At 35.7% G+C, this 24,971-nt stretch overlaps 1 protein-coding gene across 2 annotated transcripts in view; it reads left to right on the forward strand.

Moving 5' to 3' along the window:
* The window catches only part of SLC41A2 (solute carrier family 41 member 2), a 132,282-nt gene that overhangs the window by 59,564 nt on the left and 47,747 nt on the right, over nucleotides 1–24,971 (forward strand). For both annotated transcript variants that reach the window (XM_030856194.2, XM_060306268.1), the window contains exons 5-8: nucleotides 2,915–3,059; nucleotides 6,553–6,699; nucleotides 18,145–18,292; nucleotides 23,270–23,349. In XM_030856194.2, the coding sequence (XP_030712054.2) occupies nucleotides 2,915–3,059; nucleotides 6,553–6,699; nucleotides 18,145–18,292; nucleotides 23,270–23,349 (520 nt within the window). The remainder of the gene's footprint in view (nucleotides 1–2,914; nucleotides 3,060–6,552; nucleotides 6,700–18,144; nucleotides 18,293–23,269; nucleotides 23,350–24,971) is intronic.

Below are 24,971 nucleotides of genomic sequence, written 5' to 3' on the forward strand. Positions count from 1 at the left end.
TAATTAAACTCAGCTTTTTAAATATATTATGGTAAGATGTTTGTTTAAGCTGAATTTTCCTTAATTTGTTAATGTTATCAGTGTTAATATAAATGAGCACATTAAATTGTCAATTACATATACATGAATTATATATAGATTACCTACAGTTCTTTCTAATCTCAGGGGAATATCTCTTTCTCTCCCACTACCCTCTCCTATACCCAAGACACAAGACTGCAGCCCCCTAGCACCTCTTTGGCAAGTGCAAGCTTAGGAAATGCTCACTAATTTTAATGTTAGTTCAACTAGGACATAATGTTGAGAACATGTGGCAAACAATTTATTTCATGTAATGTTCAAAGACAAAGAAATAAAGGAAATTTTGGAATATAGGCTTTAAAAAAATATCTGTGCAACTACTTCTAAGATCACAGGGTTAGAAATAAGAAAATCTGGTATCTAATCTCAGCTCTAACATTAACTAGCTATATAACCTTTGTTAACGTAACCTTTCTGTGCTTAATTTTCCTCTTCTTTTCCACAGTATTGCACTAGAGACATGCATGATCCTTTTCAACTCAAAACTGTAGGAATCTATGCTGGAGTAATAACCAAAATATCTAACAACCAGTAGACAACTATAAATTAATATATAAATTAAAATTTGAAAATATATTCCATTTTTTTCTTTAAATACCCTAAACTCTTACTAAGTTATATGAATTATACTATAAATTATTCATCAAATTATTCTATTAATTTTCCATCTCTGCTTTTAATTTTTCCTTTCACTCTTAGTCTCCACCCTTCCCTTGTCATCCTCTCTCCCCACAACTGTTGGTCAGGATGGGAGCCAGTGATGGCCGGGGATTCACTGATCCTAGTTGCCACAGCCTGAAGTCTGTGTCTTTGTCTCACTCCACCAAGGATGCATGAGAAACAGGGAACCCCACACAGGCCCATCAGGACATAGTCGGTGCCAGCCAGTGAGGCAGCAACTGGTTGGAGCCCAGTTACCTGTGGACAGAAGCAGAGGGGAGAAGAAAACAAGGTCAGGTGGGGGGTGGTGGTTGTGCTATCTCTGAAGCTTTATCCGCTAAAGCTCGTGAGGGAGTAGATGGCGTGGGGGAGGGGCATGGGATGGGTTAGCAGTGTTCCTTCGACTAGAGGCTAGTTATGGAGGGTAGAGGTGGGGAGTGATGGAAAGGACAGAGGAGGCTTATGCTGGCATTAGCTGGGGTGTGTTCTTCTGACTATTAAATAGGATCCCAAGCAGACGATCTGTCACAGATTTCTTCACAATTGTACACAGTGGCCACCTCAAACTGTCCATAAATTGTCAAATAAAGCAAAGTTCCCAATCCCACTGAAGAATCATTACCTCACCAGGAGGGATGTGCCTTGCGCTCACATGTATTTATGGCTCCTGTTAACTTCCCCAGCTACTCCTTAACCCAGACTCTGCTCTTCTCTTGCGTACAACTGGGCATTTCCTTTGCAGGTTTACAGAATAGGACTTATTTATCTCAGGGGTGTGTGTGTGTGTGTGTGTGTGTGTGTGTGTGTGTGTGTGCGCGCGCGCGCGCGCGCATATGCTGTAAGTCTTACATAGGCTCCCTAGCTCTGTATTTCATTTCCAAGAAGTAAAGCACTATATTTTATTTCTAAGAAAAACCTTGGAATCACAGTGCTAGAATTTAAATTATTAATTAATTTTATTTCTTTTACATACCATATTATTTACTAACGAGTAAGAGAATGCTGAAGTATCTTAGCAACTGGTACAACCATAATGGTGCTTACAGCTTGACTCTCAGCTCTGAATCTGCTGTAATGAAAGATGTGGGGCTGGAATCTAGGATATCTGGACTTGCTGGCCCAGGCTTTTCCATTAATTTGCTCTATGACAAGATCAGACTACTTGGGTTTTTCACCTGGAGCCCTGGGTTCCAGTACATGGATTGGCTTCAGAGAGTCTAAGCACCCAGAAGTTCTACTCAAAATATTGAATGCATCTGTGTTTTCGTGGAGGGAAGAATCTACAAAATTTTTGCCAAATTGTCAAAGGAGTCTATGACACAAACACAGTTAAGAATCAGTGAACTGGAGATTCCTTCAGGGTTTCTTTTAGTTCTGGCATTCGACTAATAGAATTCTAAAAGTAGTTGCCTTTTTTTTTTTTTCCTGAGGGTTGCTTTGTGCCACCACTGTGGGAAGTACTTTATATATTTATGTAATTCATTTAAATATCAAAATAACCCTTTCATGTTCGATATGATCATTATCATTTTTCAGATTAGGAGCTAAGGTTTCTATAGCACTAATCACAATTGTGACTATTTGTGAGGTTATTTTTTAATGTCTGTCCCTCCCATTGACCAAGAGCCCTGTGAGGGCAGGAAATAAATCTATTTTGACCACTGTTGTAGCCCAGCACTAAGCATAGCACCTTGTACATAGTAGATCCTAAATTAATGCTTGTTGGATTAATAAATTTAAATAGCTTGCCACAAGATTAAGTGGTATAGCTAGGAATCAAACTCTTATCATTTGATTGTAGAATCCAATCTTTTGCTAATACTGTGTCTAGAGTCAGACTTCAGTTACGTGGATTGGGTACTTTTCAGTCTTCAGGTTGGTATTTTTTTAGGTGATCTGTGGGTTACACCATCAAAGTCACTTAGGGTGCTTGTTAAAAATAGATTCCTAGATCCCATTCCATACCTACTGCTGCCAGATCAGGGCACTTTGAGAACCCATCACCTTAGGGAATAGTAAAATAAAATACAGTAGCTTCTTCAAAAGGTAAGGCAGCTCAATGACCATATATAATACTTTCTTCTGACTCCTTGTATGCATATTTACATCATAAAATAAAAAATGCATTTTCAAAATGAATAATTCTGTTGGATTTTATTAAAACTTTTTTAAGGTTCAAGCAACAGTAGTTGGCTTTCTAGCAGCTGTGGCAGCAATTATATTGGGCTGGATTCCAGAGGGAAAATACTATCTTGATCATTCCATACTTTTGTGCTCTAGCAGTGTAGCAACTGCCTTCATTGCATCTCTTCTGCAGGGTAAGTAAATTTATAAATGTCTACTCTATAATATTTTACTTTCTAATTATTTATTTTCCATGTTAACTATTTTTATTTAAATGGTACTTGTTCATTATAAAAAACAGAGAAAAGTTATCTACAAACTTTTTAAATAGATTATTTCAGATATATTTATATATATTATATGTAATCCTTAGTATAGGGCAAGCTTTCTGAGGTTGTGTCCCAGCTTTAGGTCCCCTGGTGCAGCTCCCAGACAAGATCAGGAAAATAGTCTAGATATTCATTTGTTTCTGTAATTTAAATTAATTGAGAATCTCCTGTCTGGAAATCGTGCAGAGGATTTACCAGCTTGTCATTTGAGTAACAAGTATTCCAGGAATTCTGAGTTTTAAAAGCAGTCCCTCTGGGTTTCCCTGGTGGTGCAGTGGTTAAGAATCCACCTGCCAATGCGGGGGACACTGGTTCGAGCCCTGGTCCAGGAACATCCCACATGCTGCGGAGCAACTAAGCCTGTGCGCCACAACTACTGAGCCTGCGCTCTAGAGCCCGCGCGCCACAGCTACTGAAGACTGTGTGCCTAGAGCCCATGCTCCGCAACAAGAGAAGCCACCGCAATGAGAAGCCCATGCACCACAACGAAGAGTAGCCCCACTCACGGCAACTAGAGAAAGCCCGCGTGCAGCAACGAAGACCCAACACAGCCAAAAATAAATAAATAAATATTTTTTTTTAAAAAAAGCAGTCCCTCTTGAAATTTTTTAAAGTTTCAGATTTCAAAAAAATTCCTTTACTGTTTCTGTGGCAATACAAGTATAACCATATGCTTAACACAGCATATTGTTGGCTATAGAATGTTAAAGAGCCAGAAGGTTTTAACGTTTAACTACATTATAATTTTTTTAGTTGGGATATCATTCTTTATATTGATTTATTAATATCAACTTTACACTAGAGAACTAGCTTATTATGGAACAGTAATCATAAAGACTTGGTAATTTTTATTTTATAATTGCCATCTTCTCATTTTAGATCACCAGCAAGGTTAAAAATGGAACACTCTACTGTCAGGTGATCATACAACAAAGCTAACTTTTTCGGCTAGGTTCTGGTAATTTAGAAACTCTTATTAAAATTAAGACCTGACTACCAAAATATTTTCAAGCGTTTTATTTTAGTACTTAAATTGTACCAGGGGTAGTTTCTTGTCTTTATAATAGAATTACTAGAATTGAATGGTGTTAACACTGGTGAAAGCATAGTGAAGTTATGCTATTGGGAAACTAATTTCTGGTAAAAAAAAAAAAAGTGTTAAAGCATTAGCACTCTGTTTCTTTAGGCTCATTTGCTTCTGTTTTCTCTCTAATATTGTTTCATTTAGAAAAAATTGTTTAAAACTTTTCAGACTAACAAGTATTTGTATTGCCTGTGATTTTTAAAACCATAAAAATTCAGATTTTTAAAATATATTTGTTAGCCTTCTTACTTTAAATAATGTGTGTTCTAATTTTATGATAATCTGACCTTTATATGTGTAGAGCAGATACTATTGACCACCTTTTGTAGGTGAGAAAACTGACTTAGGTAAGGTGACTTGTCCAATTTCATCAGCTTGTTCACAGAAAAATCATAATTAAAACCCATTTCCTGCCTCCCAGCTCTTTCCACTGGTCCATGATGGCAAAATATTTGTTTTCCGCTGAAAAGTTATAGACAGAATTCTTTCATAGGAGAACTTTCCACATTGATCTTTAAATGTACTGATTTTGAAAAAAAATTTATATGATCACATCTTGACTGATTATTGTATAATATGTTTAAGTTTTTTTCCTGCTATTGTTTTTTTCTGTTTACAATGATATTATGGGAAAGGTAAGTCCATAGATTGAAAAAGCCTACAGAATATAAGACGTGAGATGTTGAACAAAAATTCTACTTTCAATAATTTGGCTTTACGGGGTATTAGAAAAAACAGTTACTTACAAGCTATGTGACCTTATGCAAGAATTTAAACCTACTCCTAGGACCTCAGTTTTATTATCTATAAAGTGAGTATGTTAGAATAAAATCATTTAGAGTCATTTTCAGTCTAAAAATGCAGTGAGATTCTGGTTTTTGTCTATAGCCATATTTAGGCTTCCATATTGATTTATGGTTAGCACATAAATGAACTAATCTTAAATATTCTCTGCCCTGCATCCTCTTAAATGTGTTGGCATGAGAAAATCTATATAATCGGGTATGGCTGTAATGCTATCATTTTTCTCCCATTTCTGTATTCAAGAATATAAGGAGGGCTTCCCTGGTGGCGCAGTGGTTGAAAGTCTGCCTGCCAATGCAGGGGACACGGGTTCGAGCCCGGTCTGGGAGGATCCCACATGCCGCGGAGCAATTAGGCCCGTGAGCCACAACTACTGAGCCTGCGTGTCTGGAGCCTGTGCTCCGCAACAAGAGAGGCTGCGATAATGAGACGCGCGCGCACCGCGATGAAGAGTGGCCCCCGCTTGCCACAACAGGAGAAAGCCCTCGCACAGAAATGAAGACCCAACACAGCCATAAATAAATAAATTAAAAAAAAAAAAGAATATAAGGATTTAAAAGTATAAGTACACAGTCACATTTTCATCTTCTGTTGTTATAGGTTCATAGACAGAAACTTGGGGTTTAAAGAATATCCTTTACAAAGACTGCTTCTTGTATTCTGGCCTTCAGTGTTCAAAATTTAATTACTTCCCTCTTCTTAATACTTCAACACTTTTTAATAATAAAATGAAGCAAGCATTTCTGGCTACCACTATGTAAACAAATCTGGTTTTGTTGGCCTTCTTCCCAATTGCTATGTGTATAAATATGACTCACCTATTTATTTATTTTAAATTTATTTATTTTTGGCTACATTGGGTCTTCGTTGTTGTGCGCAGGCTTCTCATTGCGGTGGCTTCTCTTGATGCGGAGCATGGGCTCTAGGTGCGCGAGCTTCAGTAGTTGTTGCTCTCAGGCTCAGTAGTTGTGGTGCATGGGCTTCATTGCTCCGCGGCATGTGGGATCTTCCCAGACCAGGGCTTACACCCGTGTCTCCTGCGTTGGCAGGTGGATTCTTAACCGCTGTGCCACCAGGGAAGTCCTTAAGTATGACTCACCTTTCTTTGACATTTTCATACTTTATTTGAGGGTTAAAATAAAATCTTTGACTTTGATACACATGAATACATTACATCTAAGACATGCATGTTACTAAATTTGGAACTTTAATGTTATTTTACAGTAGCTCTTCAGGTCTCTAAATGCAGCATTGAACTTCTCAGATCTTTTGTGATCCCCACTTGGAATTTGTTGAAAGACATTTTGCCAAAGCGTTCAAGTAAAATGTTTTGTTTGCTTTAGTCAGCTTATCTAAGCAGTCTAACCGGAAGTGATACACTCTTTGTCTAGCCTATGTATTTCAATATTTCGGGGGATTGATTTTCTTTAAATTATAGCAGAAAAAGTAATGAGCTTTATTTTTTTCTAGGAATTATAATGGTTGGGGTTATCGTTGGTTCAAAGAAGACTGGGATAAATCCCGATAATGTTGCTACACCCATTGCTGCTAGTTTTGGCGACCTTATAACTCTTGCCATATTAGCTTGGATAAGTCAGGGTTTGTACTACTGTCTCGGTAAGTTGACTTGAAATTAACTATAATGCATTATTCAAAGTCTCTTTAAATAAATATTGTTGCAGCAATGTCATGACTCCGTGGTGGCCTTCATCTGTGTTAGAACTGTAGTTGAGGCTGATTAGAACAATAACTGTTACTTGTTGTACACCTACTATGTGTTGTGGTTCTCACATATTTTTCTCTTCTTAAAGAGTTTAAAACTCAAAAGATAAAGATTATCATTTCTAATTTCAGATGAGAAAACTGAGGATCATAAAGGTTATGTGTGTTACCCACTGGTGGTAGGAAGGTTGAACACAGATCTGTCATAGTCTATGAATTCTGCCCTTTCCTCTGAATGTGTAGCCACTGATGGGTCAACCCACAGGATTCTGATATGTGTGTTGCACTGTTATCTCAAAACATAAGGTTATGGTGGAGTTTGAAATTTAGTGATTTTTCCACCTTTCAGAAACCAACGTGGCAATTAATACTAACAACCAAAAATCACCATGAAAATGAGCCTGAGTGCTGTGTGAATTTGGAGTCATCTTATATATGTGATTCCTGATAATAGTAATAGGGTATTTATAGAATGTAATGGATTGTTTTAATGCAAATTTATACTGTGTGGCTATTGTCAATGTAGATGTATATGATTTGTGAGCATAGGTTTAGTGCTAAAAGTTGGTTGTAGTTTCATCTTTTTTGATGCCAAATTTTTAAAAAATTAAAAGAAAACAGAAACCCACAGTAATACAAAAAAAAAAAAAAAGAGCGAGAGAGACAGAGAGAAAGAGAGAGAGAGTTTATAAGCCAAGCCAGAAGCAAACATTTAATCACATATCCTCATATATTTTCATGGATTCTAGACAGATTTATGGTATACTTTAGAATAAATCTAAAGTATATTTGGTTTGTAGAAGTAAGAGTCTCAGATAAATGTTTTTGAACTAAAGAGAGGGCTTTAACCTGTCAAAGGCAGTCATTTTCTACTACTTTTGGAGATATCAAGAGAAGTTTCATGTAGTATATAAAATTACCATAAATTATTTAATGACATAAAAACAATACTCATTAAGACTTGATATGTATGTTAAAGGAAAATTCTCATATAGAAGATAAGATGTGTCTAGTTGAAGTAAGGTGGAAGACAGTAAATGATCAATGGCCCAAATGTAAGATCTTGTTCCCATAAAAAAGAAAAGTGTATTATTTGCAGACTTGGGTACTTAAATTACCATGATGTCAGCTGCCTGCCAAATACCAGGATGTCTCCACAAGTTGAAGCCATTGAAGAATGTTACCATAATAAATATGACAATTGTTATAATGATACAGACTATTACGATATTCCATAAGATAAATCAACTTCTGAGGAATTTATTTTTAAAAATTACACAAGTGATAAACTTATAAAAGACTTAACATAATGTGTTATTCTCTAAAGCTTTCAATATTTTGAGTGTTACAGATGATATATCAGTAGTTTAACTAGATCAGGAAATTTGAAAAGTGAAATGTAATGAGACCATAATTTTGTGAAATAATTTTATTTTTAAATATTGCTTAGCCTTTTCTAGGCCTTTACTTGTCTTCTGAAAGTTGACTCACAGTAATTCAAGATGAATTAATTAAAACAGGGTCTTTTACATTTCGTCTGTATCATTTGTTTCCCTAAAATTATATTTTTTAATGGGCTACTGATTGATTCCTCAGTTAATTTAAAGGTGTTTCTGAAGTGCCAGTTTTGGATTTCTACAATAAAGTGTTTGCATTTTGAGCACTAGGGGGCCTCATAGGACCAGCAGTTGGAAGCCTCTTATTGGAGGTATTTTGAACACAGAGATTAGGCATGGGCATATTTAAATTCCAAGATCCCATTCATCCTGCTGAGTGGGATGCCTAGCTCTTGGAGTCAGTGTTCAATTCCTGAACTATATTGGAAATACTTAGCTGTCTTTAGAGATAAAAAGAGGATTTCATGGCAGCCATACACTTTGGTTATAAATAGAGGCCATGAATTATGTGGCTCTCAAAGAATTGGACATTGAGAAAAGTCTCACTTAACTCCTCACGTAGAGCTTTGGATATTCAGAAATGACTGAACAGCTCCGCTGGCGTTCTGTTAGCTTCGGTACAAGCTCACTCTACATTCATTCAGTGTGCTACCTTTCTTTCACTCCTGATAAAACGTGCTGATTTCTGATATCTGAAGTAAATATGGAATTCCCCCCTTCTCACCTCTCCAGTTCTCCAAAAAAGGACAAAAAGAAACAAAGCTTTGTTTACGGTTACTGACTTTATTTTTGTAGTCACCCTGAGAGGAAGTCTTTATTGCTTAGTGAACAAGGTTAAAGTTTTAACTTGGTGTTCAGGCCTCCTGGAGTCTTCCTTCTCAAGCTCCTGCCTGCTCCTCCCTTTCTTGTACCTCTTGCCTTTCTTGTACTCCAGCCAAACTCAGCCATTTACTGATTCTCATACGCCACCTGTGATTTTTGTCTTTTCTTTCTTATGTCATTCCCCTCCTCCATGAAGGCCAGTCAGAATCCTCATTTTTCAAAACTAAATTCATATATTTCCCTAATCTTAGGTAATTTTTTCTCCTCTGAATTCCTATAGCACTTTATTGACACTTCTCTTAAGTCATTCTTTATATTTGGCCAGTCATTATAGCTTTTTAAGTAAATGTAGTATCTTCCCTTATGATGGTATAAGCCTCTTGAGGACAAAACTGTGTCTTTATTTTATTTATTTGTTTTGTTGACTCCATAGTGCCATATACATAGTGGATGTTAAATAAATAGCACTTCACCAAATGTTTTATTCCTTTTGAAAGCTATCCAATTAATGTGAATAGAAATTATTTAGGAAGTGGTATATGTATGGAAAATGAAGGAGAGTTATCCCTCTAAATGACTTTGCCACAGTACCTGTCCAATAACATAATAAATTGTAATGAAAAAAATGATCCTTTCAATGAGGACATAGTATTAGGAAAATAGAGTATACTGCCTTAGCAGAAAGTATTTAGACATTAGTATCACCATAAAAAAATAAAAATGGCAACATGTGGCTAGAAAAAATCTATTTCAAATGAAAATAGAAGAGGAAGGACTTCCTTGGTAGTCCAGTGGTTAAGACTTCAACTTCCAATGCAGGGGACACAGGTTCAATCTCTGGTTGGGGAGCTAAGATCCCACATGACTCACAGCCAAAAAACCAAAACATAAAGCAGAAGCAATATTCTAACAAATTCAATAAAGACTTTAAAGAAAAAAATGGTCCATATCAAAAAAAAAAGAAAATAGAAGAGGAAATAGAAAGTCAGTTTAGAGAGTAATCTAAGCTCTAGATTATGATATGCTTAGGTATGACTTGTAGAGAAAGTATAAAGACATTTATTCATCCATATGGTAATCTTTAAACATGTAGTTATTTTCAAAACTATTATAAGGATCTAACGTTGGGCCAGTAACTGAAATACCTGTACACAATGATTGTTGCCTTTTCTTTTTCTTGTATGCATAATTTTAAGAGGATTTTAAAGACTCTTTTTCAATTTTTTATAACTACATGGCTATGTAATTCTTGTATGTACATGATATATACTGATTTGAAAAATTATCAGCTTTTCTCTCTTTAGGCAAGATCTGAGAAGCAGAATGTTGATTCATTTCTCATTCCTCAAGGTTAACTTTAAAAAGATGGCCTAAGGAGCAATAAGCTCTAAGAGCAATAACAGTCCGCCTCAGATTGTTACTTGGGTCCTGTGGAGACTAACAGGGATATTTACAAAACATTCTAGAGTATCACTGCCTTGATGTGGTGATGTAAGTAGAATGTAAAATTATCGTGCATGTCACTCTTCTACAGAGTTCTGTAGCACCGTATGATCTCAGTTTAGAGTGATTCCTAGAAGGTCAGTCTAGTGAGGAAATTCTGATGGTTATTATAAAGGGCATTTTAAAAAGTGTTTACAACTTTCCATGCCCATTGCTTTCTTGTTTGCACACAAACAGCTAATATATAAAAATGTCACTCATAGCAGCTACATATTTCAGAAGAATTTAGGGTGAAAATAATGAATGCTATTAATGAAATTATGTAACAGCAGTTACAAAATGCCACCAACAATCTAGATAAATGTGAAAGCCATGAATCAAAAAGATGGCAGTTATGTTTCGCAGTTAAGTGGAATCATAGCAGTTTGAACCACTCTAGCCGTGTTAATCCTTACCTTTCTGTAGTTTACCTGTATCATGGAATCAGTACCGAGGTACACAGACATTAATTAGGCTTAAAATTCTACAGTTTTATCTATAGTCTTGTATTCGTTTCCACTGCTGCTGTAACAAATTACCACAGCCTTGTGGCTTAAAACAACAGTAATTAATTTTCGTACAGTTCTGGAGGTCAAAGTCCAAAATGAGTTTGTTATTCAGGGCTAAAATGAAGGTGTCAGCAGGGCTTGTTCCTTCTGGAGGTTTCAGGGGGAATCGTTCCTTAACTTGTTTCATTTTCTGGTAGCCGCTAGCATTCCTTGGCTTGCAGCCACATTACTGATCTCTGCTTCTGTGGTCACATTATTTTGTCTTCTGTAGTCTACTTCCTGCCTATAAGTACACACCTGTGATTACTTTAGGGCTTACTCAAATAATCCAGGATAATCTCCCTATTTCAAAATCTTTGACTTAATCACATCTGCAAAGCCCCTTTTTGCCATATAAGGTAACATTCCCTGGTTCTGGAGATTAGGATGTGGATGTCTTTGAGGACCATTATTCATCCTACCACATTACACAAGATGATATCCCCAGAAATTAATACAAAATATTATTTTGACTAGGGTCATTTAAATGTATTAAAAAGGGTCATTTAATTTAGAAGGCAGACACTTTTAGGTTTTGATATTAATGCAGAAGTTCATGGTTGGCTTTTAATCAACCAGTTTCCCTCACTGATTGTGTCATCAGTGGTTTTCTAAAAGTAATTCTTTAATTATCTATAAAACACCAATATATCCTAAAAAGAGGAATATTTTAGCACCTTTCTCTTTGTATATTTGTAATTTCCACCTAACTATTGGATTAGAATTTAGCCAGGGAAAAGGTAAGAGGGTCCTATACAATTAAACATACGATTTAATTTGGTGGGAGTGGGCATGTTAGATTTGCAGGAAATTGAATACATTTGCAGTAAATCATTTTAGATATTTTGATTTTACCATGGTTTTCCCATTCTTTTTTTTTAATGTTAAAAAATTTTATTTGGAGATAATTTTAAACTTATAGAATAGTTGCAAAAATAAAATAGTACAAAAAACCCTGTATACTCTGTACCCATGTTCACCAAATGTTAACATTTTACTCCATTTACTTTATCTTTTATTCTGTCCATCTGTCTGTATGAATATATGTATGTTCTTTATATTTTATAACGTTGACATTTTTAAAGAGTATAGTACCCCCTCCTTTTTTTTCATTGTGGGAATTTTAAAAAATTGAGATATAATTCAATTACATCATACAATTCACCTTTTAAAAGTGCACAATTCCATAGTTTTGGCATAGTTATAAGATTGTGAAACCTATTATCTCATTCCAGAACATTTTCATCACCCCAAAAAGAAACTTTAGCAGTCACTCCCCATTCCACCCTCCCCCCAGCACTGGCAACCACTAATCTAGTTTCTGTCTTTGCCTATTTTAGACATTTCAAAAAATGGAATCATATAATATGTGACCTTTTATATCCAGTTTCCTTCAATTAGTACGTTTTCAAGGTTCATGCTTTAGCATAAATCAGTTCTGAATACCATGCAGTACTGAATAATATTTCATTGTATGGGTTAATAATATGGCTGACTAATATTCCATTGTATGGATATATCACATTTTGTTTATCCATTTACCATTAGTTGGACATTTGGGTTGCACCCACTTTTTGGCTGTTATGAATAATGCTGCTTTGAACATTGTCGTACATGTTTTTGTGTGAACGTATGTTTTCAACTCTATTGGTATATACCTAGGAGTGGAATTTCTAGATCATATGATAACTCTTTAACTTTTTGAGGAACTGCCCACTCATTATTTTTTATTTCTTTCCTGAGAAATTTTTCCCCCTCTTTGACAATCCAGGGCAATGATTCTGGAGTTAGGATGGTGAGCGTTTTCTTCAACTTAAGATGTCCTTCCAGAGATGTGATGTTGAGAATAAATTAGAAGCCTGGCATGGTGCTCCTCTCTTTACCTGAAGATGAAAATACTAAGACAACCTAGCAGAATAGTTCTTTTCAGTTGTGTTTAGTGGGTTTTAATGCTTTTAGTTTGCTGTTTGAGTCTATAAAGAGATTGTTGGTAACCTTAGTTGTTTTAGGAGGTAAGAATGCTTCCTAATTGGAATGTTATTTATCCCTATCTAATGGTTTAGCAAAGAGAACTGGAAATCCATCCAATAAAAGTTTCTTCATGTTTTAAAAAGCTATGGAGAAAATGACTCTATATGTAGCACTAGTTATGTCCCTTTAAATGGAAGGAAATATTTAAATGAATTTTGTTAGCACAATTATTTTGAAGATGTGTTGGCAAATCCAGCTAAAACCATGAGTGTAAAATTTGTTTGGGTATTATTTTAATATTTATAGTAATTGTTCCTACCTGATTTGAAAAAAATTGAGTTTCTATTTAATTTAAACATCTTAATCATAGGTGAGGAGATTTTTAAATATGTTAAAATGATAAAATATAAAATTCAGTCCAAGAGAAGGGTGTGAATAACAGTTGAAGAATTTTGTGAGACATCAGAAAAATTTAGTAACATTTAACTTAAATCTAAGGCTGTAGGCTACAAAGACTGTGAGATCAACTCTGTGTTTAAGTTATGAATTCCCTACCATACAAAATGTGTATTAGAGTCCTTGAGAAAAATGCAGGAATGTCCTGGCTGAGATGTCTGACAATAAGAAAAGCTCGATCAGCTAAAATGATATTACCAAAAATGTCTTGGGATGATGCAACTGTTTCAAGAATGGGTAGGCAACTTTTAATCCTAGGGAGATTTAGAACTAAGTATAAAAATATTTGAGAATCAAATTTATGGTATGAATGATTTTATGGTAAAGAGGCAGTACACATTTTTAAATATACTTGTTACTTAGCCCATTACAGTAACATGCCAGTCTTCTGATTCCATTTTAAAAGTAATGATTATGTAATTAATTTATTCTTGTGATTGTTAAATAGAAATCTTACCAAATTTATATACATTGCATGAATATTTATGAAAACATAAGACTCACCATATTTGTACATATAATTAATTAGATTTAGAAAGGTTACTTTAAGTACTAAGAAACTTTTGTGAGATAAGTGAAATGTCTAAAGTAAATAGAATATTTCCTGGTATTTAACTAGGTTTATAAATGCAACCAAATATAATTTCAAACTCTTAAAAATAATTTTTGATTGGATGTTAGACATTGTGAATGTAATGTTAAGTGCTTGACTGTTTTTTCCTTACAGAGTATTTGTTCTGCTTTTTGCTTTTTTTAAAAGATTGAAGTATAGTTAATTTACAGTGTTGTGTTAGTTTCAAGTGTACAGCAAAGTGAGTGTTATACATATACATACATACATACATATATATATATACTCTTTTTCAGATTCTTTTCCATTATAGGTTATTACAAGATATTGAGTATAGTTTCCAGTGCTATACAGTAGGTCTTTGTTGTTTGCCTGTTTTATATATAATAGTGTGTATATGTTAATCCCAAACTCCTAATTTATCTCTCCCCCCATCCCCCCACCCCTCTCCCCCTCCATCCCCCCACCCCTCCCCCCTCCATCCCCTTTGGTAACCATAAGTTTGTTTCCTGTGTCTGTGAGTCTATTTATGTTTTGTAAATAAGTTCATTTGTATCATTTTTTTAGATTCCACATATAAGTGATATAGTATGATATTTGTCTTTCTCTGACTTACTTCACTTAGTATAATAATCTCTAGATCCATCCACCTTGCTGCAAATGACATTATATCATTCTTTTTATGGTTGAATAATATTCCATTGCATATCTTCTTTATCCATTCATCTGTTGATGGACATTTAGGTTGATTCCATGTCTTGGCTATTGTAAATAGTACTGCAATGAACATTGAGGGTGCATGTACCTGTTCGAATTATGGTTTTCTCCGGATATATGCCCAGGAGTGGGATTGCTGGATCATGTGGTAACTCTATTTTTAGTTTTTTAAGGAACCTCCATACTGTTCTCTATAGTGGCTGTACCAATTTACATTCCCACCAACAGTGTAGGAGGGTTCCTGGTTCTCCACACCCTCTCCAGCATTTATTATTTGTAGACTTTTTAATAATGGCCATTCTGACTGGTGTGAGGTGATAACTCATTGTAGTTTTGATTTGCATTTCTCTAATAATTAGCGATGTTGGGCATTTTTTCATGTGCCTGTTGACCATTTGTATGTCTTCTTTGGAGGAATGTTTATTTAGGTCTTCTAACTATATTTTGATTGGGTTGTTTGTTTTTTGGATATTAAGCTATACGAGCTGTTTGTATATTTTGGAAATTAATCCCTTGTCAGTCACATCATTTGCAAATATTTTCTCCCATTCTGTGGGTTGTCTTTTTGTTTTGTTTATGGTTTCCTTTGCTGTGCAAAACCTTTTAAATTTAATAGGTCCCATTTGTTTATTTTTGTTTTTGTTTCCATTACTCTAGGAGACAGATCCAAAAAAATATTGCTGCAATTTATGTCAAAGAGTGTTCTGCCTACATTTTCCTCTAGGAGATTTATAGTATCCAGTCTTACATTTAGGTCTTTAATCCATTTGAGTTTGTTTTTGTATGTGGTGTTAGAGAATGTTCAAATTTCATTCTTTTACATGTAGCTGTCCACTTTTCCCAGCACCACTTATTGAAGAGACTGTCTCTTCTCTATTGTATGTTCTTGCCTCCTTTGTTGTAAATTAATTGACCATAAGTGCATGTTTTTATTTCTGGGCTTTCTATTCTGTTCCATTGATCTATACGTCTGTTTTTGTGCTGGAACCATACTTTTTTGATTACTGTAGCTTTGTAGTATAGTCTGAAGTCAGGGAGTGTGATTTTTCCAGCTTTGTTCTTCTTTCTCAGGATTGCTTTGGCTATTTGGGGTCTTTTCTGTTTCCATACAAATTAAAAAAAATTTTGTTCTAGTTCTGTGGAAAATGCTATTGGTAATTTGATAGGGATTGTGTTGAATCTGTAGATTGCCTTGGGTGGCATGCTCACTTTAACAGTATTGATTCTTCCAATCCAAGAATACAGTATATTTTTCCATCTGTTTGTGTCGTCTTCAGTTTCTTTCATCAGCATCTTACAGTTTTCATGGACCTTTTTCTTGTAGGCAGCTGTTTGTGGATTAGTTTGAGCCTTACAGGGCTTGGTTTTAAGCTTCACTGGACTAGATCTAGCTGTGATCATATAGTGGCTAGTACCCTGCATTGTGGAATAGATCTAGAGTAGACATTACAATAGGGCTAGCCCTACTACTAAGAAGTATCCCTTCTTTGGTCTCCACTGAATGTTCTCAGTTTTCAAAGAGGCGCTCCTATCTAGGGGGTTAGATCTCAAATGACTTCTAGCCCTTTGTACACTCTGGGAATTTTTTTAGTTTACAAATCCCCAATTGTCTTGGCTTAGCCTTGTGGAATTCACCCTATGCATGCATGGCTTGGTATTCAGTTTGCAAGCTCCCTCTCTAATAGCTTCCTCTTCTCCAGTGTTCTTCCCTGTAAATTCCTGCTGCCTTAGACTCACTCTGCTGAAATTCTCCCTTCCTGAGCTGTGGTCTGGAATGTGCCTTTAGTCAGAAAGCTCAGGCTATTGTAGGGCTTATCTCATTTCTTTCCCCTCTCTCAGGGATCACAGTCCTGCAATACCAGTTGTCAGTGTCTGAAAACAGTTTACTATCTATCTATCTACATATATTTATAAATCTTCTAGTAATTTCCAAAAGCACATTTCAGATTTTGCTCAGAGATGGCATACATCATGTCTACAAAGCTAGACAAATAGCCAAGCCCAAAGTCAATAAGCTTTCCTAAACTCTATAGGAAAGCATTAACAAGAATGGGGAGAGAATGAATAATTATGATCAAGTAAGGCAATCTACCACAGAGAGGTATAAAAAAATATCCTGGCACTCTGTTATCTGAGTATATCACAAGTAGAAAGATGCTAATAACAATGGCAATGATGATTATGTTGCTAGTAAGTGTTCAGTAAATGTTAACTATGTGCCTGGGTGCTATTCTAGTTAAATTACATGTGTTAATTCTCTTAAGACTCACAATAACCCCATGAAATAGTTATAATAATTTTTATCATTTTATAGATAAGGAAATTTAAATTTATAGAAGTTAAATTTCTTCTTTTTAAATTTTATTTATTTTTTTATACAGGAGGTTCTTATTAGTTATCTATTTTATACAATATTAGTGTATATATGTCAATCCCAATCTCCCAATTCATCCCATACCACCAGCCCCCACCACTTTCCCCTCTTGGTGTCCATACGTTTGTTCTCTACATCTGTGTCTCTATTTCTGCCCTGCAAACCAGTTCATCTGTACCATTTTTCTAGGTTCCACATATATGCGTTAATATACGATATTTGTTTTTCTTTTTAGAAGTTAAATTTCTCGTCCAAGGTAAGTTGTAACATCAGATGTGAAACTAAGTAGTCTGGCCAAACTCTGGTTTGCATATTTTTGCATATTAAAGGTTCTGAGTAATTTTGCAGTGAAGAAATCTGTTTATTAAACCTAGTATTTCAATTTCATTTTGGATATTGGAACACTATTCAGAATTAGGAGGATATCTATTATCAATCCATTGGCCAATATTCCATGGAATGCTTGTGCTATAAGATCCTGATGGGTAAAAACAATGTCCTATTAGACTTTATAGTTTGGAGTTAAGAGCACTAACTTCAGTGTCAGACAGATGTCATTTTCTCCCAATTCTTGCTGTTCCTTAGTGGTGTTCTTAAGCTCCTAAGCCTCAGTTTCTTCATAAGGTAGGAATGAGTTTCTACCTCATACTTGTGAGGACAATTAAGTGAGACAATGAACATAAAGCATTTAGCACAATATTTGGAAAATGGTAGGAGCCAAGTAATGTTAGATTTTTTACTGTTGTTACTCTTGTTATTATTACTGTTGTTGTTCACATCTAGGTCACATAACTATTTCAATAAATGTTGAATTAATGTGTTAGCTTTCAGTTACATTATTTAACATTTTTACCTTATCTATAGTTTTCAATTTGTTTGAAATTTATAGAAAGTATATAGCATGAGTGTGTTTGATAACATATCTTCTGGTAAACTTTTAATACTTACATTTGCTATATGGTTATAAGAGAGATTGAAATGTTGTCTCTTTTTGAATTTTAGAGACCTATTACTACATTCCTCCATTAGTTGGTGTCTTTTTCTTGGCTCTAACTCCTATCTGGATTATAATAGCTGCCAAACATCCAGCCACAAGGACGGTTCTGCACTCAGGCTGGGAGCCTGTGATAACAGCTATGGTTATAAGTAGGTTAGTATTAAAGTGTGTGTTTGTGCGTGCGTGTGGGGGGCAGTTATTCTATATGCATGTATCTATGTATATATTAAAACAAACCAATTGCCTGTTTTTATTTCTTAGGTCAATCATTTTATACAGTCGGTTCTTTATTATCCCAAGTAATAGGGATATAGTGACAAGAGTTATTGAAATCAGTGGATGTATGGAACCTCATTTGCTACCAGTTTCAAACTTTTCCCCAACCAAATCCTTACCAGATTGATGATTAAAATTTAGTGGTGTTTGTCTTTGTCTGTGTGAGTTTTAACCTGACAAGGACATCACTTATTTTGAACAGTAAGTGCTCGGATAAGTATCAGAAAACCTTAGAAATGTACATACCATTTGACTACGCCACTTCTAGGACTCCGACAGGACTTAAAGATATAATTATGGATCTATGCAAGTGATTAAGTTGTAAGGATCTTCATCACAGTGGAATGTTTAATAACAAAAAAGAGAGAGAGAACACCTTAGATGTCTAGCAATCAGATGTTGATTGAATAAATTGTGGCATAGTCACAAAATGAAATATTAGTCAGCCATCAAGAGTAGCATTGCAACATTCCTTTGATGTGGAAAGGTGTTCGTTATACATTTGGTGAAAGGAGAAAGCTAGAAAAGAATATGAATTTCCTATTAAAGATGGTAGATTGACACGTTTATCTTCTTCCTTATTGAAGCTATTAAAATGACAGTAAAAGAATAAAAAAGCTATACAACCACAAAAACAGAAGGGGAGCAGAGAGGACAGTAGGTGAAAGATTTACCAAAATCAGTAAGATAGGAATCGGTTCTATGGTTGTTAACTGAACTATCAGAATGAAAAAAGCTAAAACCTAACTGCCTGCAGGACAAGGGGACACCGATAAGAAGCAAGCTGAACTGAGCCTCAGAAACCCCAAAAGGTGGAGGATTTAGAGACACTAAGAACTTCTGAAAGCTGAAATGAAGGGGATTGGTTGAAAGTTAAAGTAAGAAGCAATTAGAACCTAAAAGCCCTTTGCTAGCTTGACCACCCAGGTGACTGCCTCCTCCCATTCTATAGAAGACAAGAATTAACCCTGGAGAGGGTAAATCATAGAGCCTTTGGATTTAGAATCACCTGCACCAGTGAGGCTGTGGATTAAACACTGTATAAAAAACAAGAATTAAGGAAAAGTCTACATGCTGAACAATGAAAACCCGATCCCACTTCCTTTTCTTTTCTCATAGAATGCTGGCACTCTGGCTTTTACCCCCAGGCAAAAAATTAGATAATTCCTTTCTGGGGAAGCTCATCAGCTCAAAAGAAAAACCTGCAAAAACTGACCCTGTGGATCCTTTAGTGAAAGAGCTACATGCCCATCTGATCATTCTTCAGTGAGGCCCGCCTGCTGACAAGTTCTGCGCTTGTGCACAGAGAGCTCCAGATATGCTTTGCAGTATCCCTTAAGGAGGAGCAGACAGTAAACGGTCGCCAGACATTTGGTTAAGGCTTTTAACATGACAGAGACAAAAAAAAAAAAAACAAAAACGTTCCCCCAAAATTGCAGGCATAGTTGAAAAGTCTCCAAAAACGATCACCAGTATCCTCAGAGAAATTAGAGAAGTTATGGCATCTATAATGTAAGAACAGAATTTTCTAATAAGGAGGATTTGAAAAATTGGAAGAGCTCTTGGGAATATAAAAATGTATAAATAGTAGAAACAAAAAGAATCAGAAGAAAAATCTTGAGGGTAGAGTTGAGGAACTATCCTGGAAAGTAGACCAGAAAGCAAAGAGGTGGACAATCGGAGCAAACAATAAGGAGAGGAAATTATCAAAGAAATAATACAAGAAAATTCCCCAGAATTGAAGAACATGGGCTTCCAGATTTAAAAGGCCCTCTGAGTACCTCGCACAATGAGTAGGAGGGACCCCAAGCAAAGCACATTATCATAAATCCCAAAAGCTTCCAGAGAGGAAAGTCCAGTTGCATATAAGGGATTGGGAATTGGAATGATGTCCAGCTGCAACACCAAGTGATTCCCTCACAATTCTGAGGGAAAATTGTTTGGAACATAAAACATGCTCACTGTATCAAGCAAACATAAGCGTAGACTCAAGAAGCTTTCAGACATGCAGGATCTCAAAAAATTTATTTCCCGTATACCCTCTCATATAAAAGCTGAGAGAAGATGTCTATCAAAATGAGGAAATAATCAAGAAATAAGATGACACGGGAATGAGGAAACCTGTGACAACATGTGGTTCATTTTTCTATGATGTAGATTGTGTTTTCCTGGAGGATTTGGTCAACAGGATCCCATGAAATGTTGGGACCTGGTCATAGTACATAAACCAATACCCATCGTGGGGAGGTGAAGGGAAGGTACAGAATGACAGCTGAGCATCAGACCTACAGAGCAACTGTCCAGGTTGGCAAGACAGTGACCTTAAGAAGGAATGTCTCTAAGGGAAAAAAAAAGGGAACTGATTGGTTACCTAATGAGTATGTATTCAGAGGCCATTCATTAACTTTGTTCCAAATTTGATTCTGAATTAGTAATAAGTACCTAAAAAAAATTAAGAAAAATATGAAACAAGGCAAAACAGTACAAATGGGGAGATCTCAACACACTTTGTGGCCCAGTTGTGAATAATGATTTCACTGTTAAAATAAAGTAAAACCTAAATATTTCACCAAAAATTATAATATAACCAGATTGGCAGGATAGAGGAAGGAAGGGAATTGTGAAGGGACTAATGTGGGGAGGGAAGGGTAAGAGAGACTAAATGCTCACCTGCCATAGTGGACGTCATTAGGTAAATGTCTAAAATTAAAAATCAAGAAATAGTATAAACATGCTGTTTAGAAATAGAGGATTAAATGCCAGAAGAAACAGTTAAAGAAGTTAAAAAGAATTGCTAGTGGAGAGCAGGATGTGTTGTTAGGGCTAGGGGCTATTTTATAAGCTTTGTGGTACTTTCGCCTTTTAAATGATGCATGTATGTTTGTTTGATAAAAATCAAATTTAATACAAGTGAAGAAAACTACTTTTACAATTTGAGTTTTTATTTTTAAAAATATACATGTTTTGGACTTCCCTCGTGGCTCAATGGTTAAGAATCCGCCTGCCAATGCAGGGGACACAAGTTCGAGCCCTGGTCTGGGAAGATCCTGCATGCCACGGAGCAACTAAACCGGTGCGCCACAACTACTGAGCCTGCGCTCTAGAGCCCGTGAGCCACGACTACTGAGCCCCCGTGCCACAACTACTGAAGCTCGTGAACCTGGAGCCCGTGCTCCACAGCAAGAGAAGCCACTACAATGAGAAGCCCGCACACCGCAACGAAGAGTAGCCCCCGCTCACCTCAACTAGAGAAAGCCCGCGTGCAGCAACAAAGACCCAACACAGCCAAAAATAAATAAATTTATTTTAAAATATATATGTATATATGTTTAAAAATGTCTGGGAGGCTATATATCAACATGGTAACAGTATAACCCTGAATGATGTAACTGTGGTTGATTTTTTTTTTTTTTTTTTTTTTTGCGGTACGCGGGCCTCTCACTGTTGTGGCCTCTCCCGTCACGGAGCACAGGCTCCGGACGCGCAGGCTCAGCGGCCATGGCTCACGGGCCCAGCCGCTCCGCGGCATGTGGGATCTTCCTGGACTGGGGCACGAACCCGTGTCCCTTGCATCAGCAGGAGGACTCTCAACCACTGCGCCACCAGGGAAGCCCTATGGTTGATTTTTCTTCTTTTTGTTTGTATTTTCTAATTTTTCTATGATAAGTTTTTATCACCTGGGTAATAAAAATATTTTAAAATTATTTTAGCAAGTGTTCATGTTATATACACAGCATGATCTGTGTGTTTTGGCATGGAGATTTATTCTTTGACATATAACTAGTTTATTCTATGAAATACATAGTTTTTTAAATTACGTAGTAAAATATTTCTAAGGATGACTGTTTTTAGACTTTATAGTATACTTTTTAATGGGAACTCCTAGCAGTTTAGGCATATTTAGCCATTCATTTATATTATTAAAGAATTAAAATAGTAAAGATTTAATAATTTCCTAATATTAACTATCAGGTAGTGGTAAGAACCTTTGATCTGATAGTTGACCATCAACCCTGTTCTCTGACAGCATATAGTTCATTTTTCTGTAACGTGAATTGCATTTTCCTGGAAGATTTGGCAACAGGATCCCATGAAATACTGGGACTGACACTGTTTTATAGTACGTAGACCAACAGACTGAAGTTAACCAATTGTTAATGGTCTTGGAAACAAACAAACAAAAAATCTCCAAGCTCCATTGAGACACTGAGAGTGTTTATCTTGCCACTGTATAGCTAGCTGTATGTTATTTTTCCAGACCTCTGTTCTTCAGATCAGCTCTTTCTATGGCTGCAACTCATTGTTTTAATTTACCAATGGTCAGACACTGTAATCTACTGTATCTAGTTTTAACACAATAAAAGTCATCTCTTTAATGGCTTGCTTACTTCAAATATGAAAGGATACTCTTTAAACCTTTTTTTAAATTATAAGGGTAATAAATGCACATGGTTTTTAAAAAACTAATAAGTACAGAAGGATATAAAATGACCATGAGTCTCCTGTCAGTGTCACCTGTAGGGGTGGACATTGTTAATAATTTCTTACATGTCCTTCCAGACATTTTAATGCACTTAAAGTATATGCTTTTTTCCTTTCTACGTGTAACGTATGTAAACATGTAGACCAGAAGGAGAGCCCTGAAACGTGGGGCTACAGCTTATGCCATGTTTTGTTTTCACCATTTTGCTTTTGACAGTGATTTTTACTTTGAATATTTTTTCTTTTTATTCAATTTTTCAAATGTCTAAATATTTTATGTTTAAAAATAGGGGTGTTTGTATATAAAGAACAACTTCCAATTAGTACATTTCCTTTCCTCTTCCCTAAATTATACGCTTTTGCTTCTTTCAGCATCGGGGGCCTTATTCTGGACACAACTGTATCTGACCCAAACTTGGCTGGGATTGTTGTTTACACACCAGTTATTAATGGTAAGAATTAGATACACTGTTTCATAATGATATCCTGTCTCTCTATATCCTTAGGTACAAACAGGAACCTTTGAGTTCAGATTTTAAGAGGTCTGTCTTCCCATTCTATTCATTTGATTTTCAATCCCAGGTTGTTGCTCATGGTGGAAACTACACTGTATGTTCTCAGTATGCAGAACACATTTTTGAAAAGAACTCTCACTTAATCTTATCTCTAGATATTAGTTTGAGAATCAGACATACCTGATTTTTAAGATTCCTGTGGCAAAATAGGATATTCCAATTCTATATTATCATTAACTTTGGGCTTACCTGCTTTCTTGTGCTGCTGTGTTGCTGTCCCTGTCAATTTTTGTGGATAAATTAGAGTTAGCTAGGTTTAAGCATTGCTGGAGTCAATTCACTCCATTAAAATCTATCACTCCTCTGTTGATCCCTTTCAAATCTGCCTTATATTTTTTCTTATCTATAAAATGGGAATTATAATACTTAAATTCACAGGGGTTTTTATATAAATTCCATTTAAAAAGACAGATTTAATCCAGTCCTACTGGCTTTTGGGCTGGCATTCACTAAATTGGATTTTGGTATAGCCTAAGCCAATATAATTTAAAATAATGCTACCTGAGGAAAACTGTATCACAGGATATATGACACATTTAATATAAATTACTTTTGTATATTTATGAATAAGAAAATATGATATACAAAGGCAACTTCTCTAAAATCTAATTTCATATCTACAATTTTTACTGATCATTTTAATTTTGGGGTACCTGAACAAATTTCCCCTAGAGATGCCCCTCCCAGTTTTCCTGGTAGCACCATTCTCCCCATCACCTGCCCTTAACATCATGGACCCATTTGATTCAACCTGGCTCTTTCATCCTCTTTGAATAGATAATGACCAAATCTTGTCTATTTGTACATTAACATAATTCACTTGTTCATTTATTTATATAACAAGTATGTCTTACTACTGTAGTCTACTAATGTCTCAGTTCAACCATCATTCAAGTAATAAAGTAGGCTTCCTGACTCACTCCCTATTCAGTGCAAGTTGAACGTCACTAGTAGATGGGTCTACCGTAAACATTGTTTTTATTACATTAGTTTTAAGCTGATGAACTTGACAGTGGTTTCCTCCTGCCTGTCAAATCAAATTAGAACTCTTCTGCCTAGCTATCAAGACTCTCTCTATATGCTCTTGGACGCACACAACTTTATCCTTTATCATTGCGACTTGCTTCTTGCATTGTGGCCATACAGAGATCTAATTTTCACTGCCTGGAATAACTATCACTTTCTTTCCCCCTGTCCGAATCCTCTCAGTGACTATTACTTGATGAATTCACTAGCATGAATATTACCCAACAATGACTGTTAGAACTGTATTGCCCAGCATCTCAGTGAGAAATTTAACTTAAATTACAACCCCGTTATTAGTAAGATTTTAGTGAGTATCTCTGTTATTTTGCCTTTTACAAGAAACAGTTTGCTAAAGTGCCCTCATTGGAAGTCTGTGCATGGCATGGCATAGTGGTAAAATCTTTTTTCTATCTCAGTAAGTAAACCTCTTAGTTGGGTATCACAGTGAACACATTTTATGTTACATTATGCTC

The sequence above is a fragment of the Globicephala melas genome, chromosome 10 (genome assembly GCF_963455315.2).
Source record: "Globicephala melas chromosome 10, mGloMel1.2, whole genome shotgun sequence".
NCBI lineage: Eukaryota > Metazoa > Chordata > Mammalia > Artiodactyla > Delphinidae > Globicephala > Globicephala melas.